This window comes from Camelus ferus, chromosome 32 (assembly GCF_009834535.1).
Source record: "Camelus ferus isolate YT-003-E chromosome 32, BCGSAC_Cfer_1.0, whole genome shotgun sequence".
In the NCBI taxonomy this organism is placed as follows: Eukaryota; Metazoa; Chordata; class Mammalia; order Artiodactyla; family Camelidae; genus Camelus; species Camelus ferus.
This window is the reverse complement of record NC_045727.1, coordinates 9,972,235-9,979,558: the sequence shown is the minus strand read 5'-3', so window position 1 is coordinate 9,979,558 and position 7,324 is coordinate 9,972,235. Positions and strand designations below refer to the sequence as shown.

Here is a 7,324-nt window from a genome sequence, read left to right as displayed (position 1 = left end):
GCGGGCCGGGCATGCGCCGCGGGCGTTTTGGCGGGAAGCGCGGGGCGGGCTGGACAATGAGAGTGTCCGCCTCCTGAGCCAATAAAGCTGCGCTGGTTTTGAATCGCGTCGTGTTTCCCGCCGCCGGGGTCAGGGGTCGGGGTTCGGGTCGCGGGGCGGAGGGAAGAGCGAGCGAGCGAGCGAGCGAGCGGGCGGGAGGTGCCGGCGCCAGACGCGGAGGAAGGAGCTGCGACCAGCCGCCGAGAGGCCGCGGAGCCAGCGACGACCGAGCCAGCCGAGCCGCCGCCGCCGCCGCGCTCATGGCGGCCGCCAAGGTGGGCCGGGCCGGGTCGGGCCGGGCCGGGCCGGGCCGGGTGGGACGGGGCGGGGGCCGGGCGGGAGGGGGCCGCTACCGGCGGCCACGTGGGCAGCCCGCGCCGCCACCAACCCCCGCCGGCCTGCGGGTTCGGGAGCGGGGCTGCGTGACCTTGGGGGCGGTCTGGCCTCGCTCTCTCTCTTTGCCGCCGGGTCGCGGGCGGGCTGCCGGCCTCCCTCTCGGCCCCTGTGGGCCCCGCACCGAGACCGCGCCCGCGGCCCGTGCAGGGCCCATTCATCCTGTGCTGGTCTGCGAAACGCCACCTGTCTCCGTCCTCGCGCGCATCCCTGTGGCGGCGGGGGCTCCGGGGGTGGCCGCGCGGCCCGGTGAGGTCCGGCCGAGGGGCCGGCGAAGGCCAGCATTTCTGGGCTGAGCCCGGGAGCGAAGACTTGGGCATCTTACTCTCCGGGTCTGTGGCTCGCCAAGCCACGTGCTCTGTGAGGCAACGTAAAACACGATCCTTTGTGCGCCTCAGTTAGTCCTCTGTACTGGATGTGAATCCTGTGGTTCTAATCTGTGCTGGTTATTTTGACGTGTAAATGTAGTTTTCTCAACCGAGATAAAATTGTTGGCAGAATTGTGAATTCTGTGAAAACACTAGCAGTCCGTGGAAACTTTTCTAATCTTCTAAGCAAAAGCACAGATTTTTTCAACCAGTAAAAACTCAAAGGGTTGCTTTTGCTTTGAGGGTAACGCACCCCTCGAGCCCTCTTCCATGTCAGTGTCCTTAATCTGCACTTGGCAGGATCATCACCCACATCTTACAGAAGAGGTGGTTTTTCCCTGGCACTGAGAGTTTAGGGAGCCCAGGCAACCTGCGCAGGTGTGTTAGTTGTATCTGGGCAAGGGTGTCAGAGTCAGGGTCTCACTGCAGGCTTCCTTGGCTCGGGACCCTTTTTCAACCCCTAGCTTTGAAGTGAGGCCCGGTCTAGTGGGGATGCCCACTGCAGGCACCAGAAGCTCTGACTCAACCAGCAGGGTCACGTCTCCATCCTTCTCCACAGGACACCCACGAGGACCACGACACCTCCACTGAGAATGCTGACGAGTCCAACCACGACCCCCAGTTTGAACCAATAGTCTCTCTCCCTGAGCAAGAAATTAAAACATTGGAAGAAGACGAAGAGGAGCTTTTCAAAATGTAAGCAAGCTGGCCTCTCTGGAAGCAGGTACCTTTGGTGTGAGGCCTTAGTTTTTTTTTATGGGTGTCAAGCTCTCAGCTTGACCTTCAACCACACCGAGGGTCTAGTGGTGACCAGTCCCCCCAGCAATGAAGGCAGCTGTTAGAATCCCCTCACTTAGAAACTCACGGGTGCCCCTGCTGCCCTGAGGCCCGTCCTGGGGAGGGCACAGGCGTTCCCCAGTGTCCTGTCACCACTGCTGTGTTCGTGAGGGATATTTTTCCAGGCCTCTGTCCTTGCCACCCGCCTCTTAAGATTCCCACAGTCTCCTGCCGCTGATTGAGCAGGGATCTTTACTGTCATCGCTGTCCTTTTCTTTTCCTTTAAAGTGGGGGCACCCTGAAGTTTATGAATTTCTCACAGTATTTTTGATGCATACAACATCTGGAATTACAAGTGAATGCGGGTTGTGCTGCAGTTATGAAAGTTACTTTCTAAAAACCTTACATGCTTCTTGGTGTTTTTGGCAAGAGGCCTCAGTGCTGTCACTTCAAAGCAGTGCTTGTACAAGCTGTGCATCCAGATGTTGGTGGTAAGGTGCAGTGCCACACTGACAGAGACAGGAGACGCCAGTGTAGTTACGAGTTAGTGGAAATGGGGCAGGGTGCAGACTCTCCCCCTCCTGTCAGATTCTGTCCAAGACACCAGGTGAAGGTTTGAGTGCTTTGCTGTGGGGAGGAGGAGGAAGCAGCAGGAATCGCCAGCACTGTAGCCCCTCCCTCTAAGGGAGGGAGGAGCTACCCACCACTCCCTGGGGCCTGGGCAAGGAGAGGGGTGCATGTTCCTTGGGTCTCAGAGTTTGCTGGGCAGCTCCCTGAAGCCACTGGTTCTCTTGGTCCGTTCCGCCCAGAAATGCTGCACCTCCCGGCGTCTTGGGGGAAGTGGAGCTGGCAGGGGGGCCATGGCAATGGGGCCGGGGCGCTTTCATGGGGATGCATCTCCCTTAACAGAACTGAGTTTGGGACAGAGAGCAGAGTCTTCTGCACAAAAGGGACCGGTGGAGCTGGGGTCCTGCATGAAGCAGGCAGTGGGTGTGGTTGGGGTGAGCCCTCAGGACAGGACTGCCGGGCGCCCCCTGGTGCTGCTCAGGGCAGGGGTGGCTTGTGCAGGGCTCCTTGGCCTCCGTGCTGCCCCTATAGCCCCAGGAACACCAGGGAGCCCCTGCACCGCAGTGGCAGCCTTGGCTGGGAACACGGTGGGCGCTGCTAGGAAGTTGGGTCTTCCTGTTAGAAAGTGCGACTGTAGAAAGGTTTTTTACTCAATTATAGTGAAGTAAAAACTCGGAGTTTGGCCATCTTGCTCTTCTGGTGACGAGTTGTAGTGGTTGGAGTAAAAAGAACAGGGAGGGCGTCTGCTTGGAAAACCAGCATCGTGTGTCCCCTCCTGTGGCGTCAGCTCCTGCTCGTGGCTTTCCCTGCAGGCGGGCGAAGCTGTTCCGGTTTGCCTCGGAGAACGACCTCCCAGAATGGAAGGAGCGCGGCACAGGCGATGTCAAGCTCCTGAAGCACAAGGAGAAGGGGACCATCCGCCTCCTCATGCGGAGGGACAAGACTCTCAAGATCTGCGCCAACCACTACAGTAGGTGGTGGGGCTGCTGTGCACGGGGCGCCTTCCCACCCTCCCTTGTCCTGTCCCCATGGGGCCCCTGGGGGAGGACAGGGAAGGGCAAGGAGGTGGGGGAAGGCCGCCTCATCCTCAGCTGCCCGTGAAACAGCATGGGGGTGGGCAGTGGCCAGCGGAGGCCCTGGGACAGGACTGAGAGGTCAGCCCTGGGCATAGCGTGGGGGATCCACAGAGTCACCCAAGGCTTGGCTGGGGAAGATGTAGCAGTGAGTTCCCCGCCGTGTGGGCTGCTCTGCGGTGCTGAGTGTGTGTCCAGAAGCAGGCGCATCCTGGGCTCCATTCCTGACCCGGGGCGGTGCCTGCATTTCTGGAGGGGATGCATGTCTGGTGGGGAAGGGCCCCTCGTCTGGGCACATGGGCTGACTGCTGGTAGGGGCCCGAGGGATGGCCCCAGAGGGTGATGGGGCAGAATGGCCCTAGCAGGAATGGCCATCCCTGCACCACTCTCCTCCACCTTCATGCTCTGACTCCACGTCCCACCCTGGCCGGCTTCCCTCTAGCAGCTCTGCCGTCTACCTGCCCCGCCCAGCCTGCGTGGCCCTTGGGTGCTTTTGTTCTGCTGGGAGCTTGGCCCTCTCGGGTCTGTGGGGCCAGTGCAGGTGGGCAGCTGTGCTTGTTCCTGGCCATGGCTCTATCTTTTGTGATGTACAAGCTTGTCACAGGCTCTTGGTGTCCACTCCTGGTGTCCTTGTTCTCTGTGGTATCTGTGAATAGTGCAAGGCTGAGTTGTTGCCTTGGTCTGACCATGTGCCCTCCTGGGTGATGGCCCCATTTCCCACCTTCTGCCTCTGCTGCGCCCCGCCTTCTGTGGGCAGGTCCCTGATGGTGTGGACACACAGGGACACAGCCACGGGATGGGTGCTCTTCACAGGAAGGGCTGGGCCCGCTAGGCCTTGTGGCCCATGTCTTCCCTGGGCTTGGGGGCGGCTTGGGCAGGGGTTTGGCATTGAAGCCCTTGGATGAGTTGGGATTGGAGACCCTTGCTGAGGTGTCTTCATAGTCAGGGAGCGGGCCACCATTTCCCCAGATTTAGGACAGTCCTGATTTTAAGTGAACGTGAAGTTGGCGTGAAATCCAGACCCCAAACCAGTCCTGTTTTGCCCCAAGAAGGGCCTTCAGTGGTTGGGGTGAGTAGGCTGGCTTTGTAGCCAAATCGTCCTCATGGGACTTCTTCCTCCAGTCACGCCGATGATGGAGCTGAAGCCAAACGCAGGTAGCGACCGCGCCTGGGTCTGGAACACCCACGCAGACTTCGCAGACGAGTGCCCTAAGCAGGAGCTTCTGGCCATCCGCTTCCTTAACGCTGAGAGTAAGTGGGGTCTCAGGCCAGCCTGGCGGCTGCTGCCTCCTACAACACACCGCTTTGGCTGCAAACACCAGCACCGTTGCTTTCCAGGGAGAATTGACAGCCACTGGGAAGCAGTAGGGGCCTCTCCTTGCTCTGCTGTCTGGTGGCCCCTCGGGGAAGGAATCTACGTGCCCAGACTCTGAGCCCATGAGCAGGGCGTGTCCCCTTACCATCACCTGGTTGCCAGCAGGGGCTCTCCCCACCCTGACCTCTCCTCTGCTGGGGCCCAGCACCCAGTAGCTGACCATCAGATGCTGAATGGACCTTGCTCTGTGTGTAGGGCCTGGAGGGCAGGATACCTAGAGGGGCCTGGTCCCCTGCCCCATGTTGCTCTGTCCAGGCTGCTGCAGGGTCAGAGGGAAGTGGTCCAGCTCCCCTGTGGTCGGCGTGGCCGTGGGACAGGCCTTGTGAATCTTGGAGCTTCAGACCCGGCAGGATGCATACTCTTCACTGCTCAGGGCTCTTAGGGAGCTTCTCTTCTTTCTGCAGATGCACAGAAATTCAAAACGAAGTTTGAAGAATGTAGGAAAGAGATTGAAGAGAGAGAAAAGAAAGGTGCTTGGGCGCCCGTGGGGCGGGGAGGGTGCCGATGGGGCTCTGCAGACTCACTCTGCACCCGGCCGTGGCCCCGGGCGGGTGCTTTTTCCGTCTGCCATAGGAATGTCCAGGGTGCTGTGACCACTTTGACCTGTCAAGGGCAATGCAGCCACCCTGGTACATGGGTGCTTTGTGGGGGGGGGGGGCGAGTCAGGCCCCGAGTATGTGCTCGCTGGCCTGGCCTCGCGGCCCTCGGCCTGGCAATCAAGTCACGGGGTCTGCCTGGAGCCCCCAGAGGCTGAAGGGGCTTCAAGAGGCCCTCGTGGTCACCTGCTCACTTGGGGCCCCGTGGCGGTTGCCGAGCACCCTGATGGCGCTGGACGTGAGCAAGTGTCCACCTGGTGGCCCTGGAGGCACGTGGCGATGGGCTGGGCCTAGCAGTGCTTCTCTGCTCCTCACACATCCCTGTGTCTCGGCAGGATCGGCCAGGAATGACAGTGCCGAGTCGGTGGCTGAGAAGCTGGATGCTCTTACGGTGAAGGAACGCGTGGAGCCGGAGGGCACGGCCAAGGAGGGGGCCGGGGAGGAGCAATGAGTCCAAGGAGCTCTGTGTTTCCTTTCTCCGCATCTCTTCCCTCTTTCTTTTTTTAATTTTTCCCTACCCCTTTTTTTCAGTTCGTTTTTATTCTGTTTTGTTTTTTACAAGGGACTTTATATAAAGAACTGACTTCCAACATTCAGGTTGTTTTTTTCCTAAGTTTTTGCCCTATTGAGGACTTCAGAAAGTTCATTCCCCGGTCATGAGAACGTGCTGCGCTGACTTTCTTTTCCATGGTGGAAACACTTATTTATAGTCATCAAAAGTAGTGAATAAACACATTTGAAACCTGCGTGGAGGCAGGAGCGTGTGTGCGCCGGCCCCGTCCCGGGACTGTGGGTTCCTGCTGGCTCTGCTGTCACTCGCTCTACCATGGCCTCCAGGCTGCTGTCGGCCATGGGCCGCGGTGTCTGAGCCGGTGCTGGGGGGCAGGTGGGCCTGGGAGGCCAGTGCTGTCCTCTGGAGGCGTAAACAGCCTGGCCCTTCCCCGTGGCCAGGAGCCGGCCGGCTTTTTCCTGGCCAAGGGAGAGAAGGGAAGCCCACCAGACCACCTTGGCTGTGGCATGGGGAGGCCACGTGGGTCTCCAGGCTCCAGCCAGGCTGTCTTTGGTCAGCCCTCAGTCCCCGTGGAGGGAAAAGCCAATCCCACAGCATACGCACCTGGCCTGTCACTGGGCTCCACAGACTTCTTCGGATACCCCACTGCTGTCTTTGGACACCTGTCTTCTCGCTCCTGGCCCACCCCCTGGAATTGTGGACACCTGTGGTAGCTCTCAGTAAGGAATGTTTTCGAGAATGCAAATGGGTTAGTGCCATTCAGGTTTGCCTTGTAAAGTGGGTCATCCTAAGAGGAGAGGTTTTCAGTGTGCTGTGGGCTCCAAATACACAGTCATCCCTGTGGTGGCCTGTGTCTGGGGAACATCCCAGGCTGGGAGGAGCCCCCACGGGTTGGAGAGCATGCCAGGACCTGACCCTGGAGTGGCTGTTCCTCCCTGGTGGCTTTGCCATTGCACCTCCCAGAGGCTGTGCGTTGTGGCCGGCCTGTCCTATCCTCCCTGCAGCCACATCCAGTTCAAACCTCCCATCCTTGGTCTCTGGCAGACTCACCCCATAGGAAACCACCCTTGTTTTAAAAGCCAAACTGCAGGCCTCACTTGCCCCTGCCCTGGCAGCCCCAGGCCTCCCTTCCTCACTTTTGGGTGCCTGTGGTGGTCCTTCCCACCCAGGGAGGGACGCTGAAGCTTTCCCAGCTCCCCATCCCTAGGAGCTAGAGTTGGACCCCATCGCGGTGCATCAATGGGAGAGGCTGGTCCAGGGTCTGGTCCTCCAGGGAAGGGCAGTCAGACCCCTGCAGACACAGAAAGGATGTTGAATGTCGGCCTGCTTTGGGCTCAAATACTAGTGAGATCCCACCTGCTGTAAAGAGAAGGGAAGTGAACCTGATCCCTTCTCTTGGGTGAGGACATGTGTCCAAGGGGGAAACCCTGGGTGGGGATGGCCCCTCAGGATGGCTAAGAGACAGCTGTGCTGTGACCAGGATGCATGAAAAGGTGATAACCAGGATGAACGGGGACACCGTGGGACCCTCTGATCCCCCAGCCAACATGTGTTCAGGCAGACGTCTGGTGACATGGGCGATGGTATGGGTATGGTGGGGGGAATGGCCATTCCATTCCAGGTCA

General features: G+C 59.6%; 1 protein-coding gene and 1 non-coding gene across 2 annotated transcripts; both read left to right on the top strand.

The window, feature by feature from the left end:
* The first annotated feature begins 30 nt into the window (after positions 1–30).
* RANBP1 (RAN binding protein 1) lies at positions 31–5,934 on the top strand. The gene is made up of 6 exons (XM_032472070.1): positions 31–314; positions 1,360–1,496; positions 2,957–3,114; positions 4,340–4,468; positions 4,997–5,062; positions 5,524–5,934. The coding sequence occupies exons 1-6, from the start codon at positions 300–302 to the stop codon at positions 5,637–5,639; spliced, it is 621 nt and encodes a 206-aa protein (XP_032327961.1). The 5' UTR covers positions 31–299; the 3' UTR covers positions 5,640–5,934.
* LOC116661044 lies at positions 5,107–5,231 on the top strand. The gene has a single exon (XR_004316808.1). It is a non-coding gene; the product is annotated as a small nucleolar RNA SNORA77 (small nucleolar RNA).
* Positions 5,935–7,324: the final 1,390 nt, after the last annotated feature.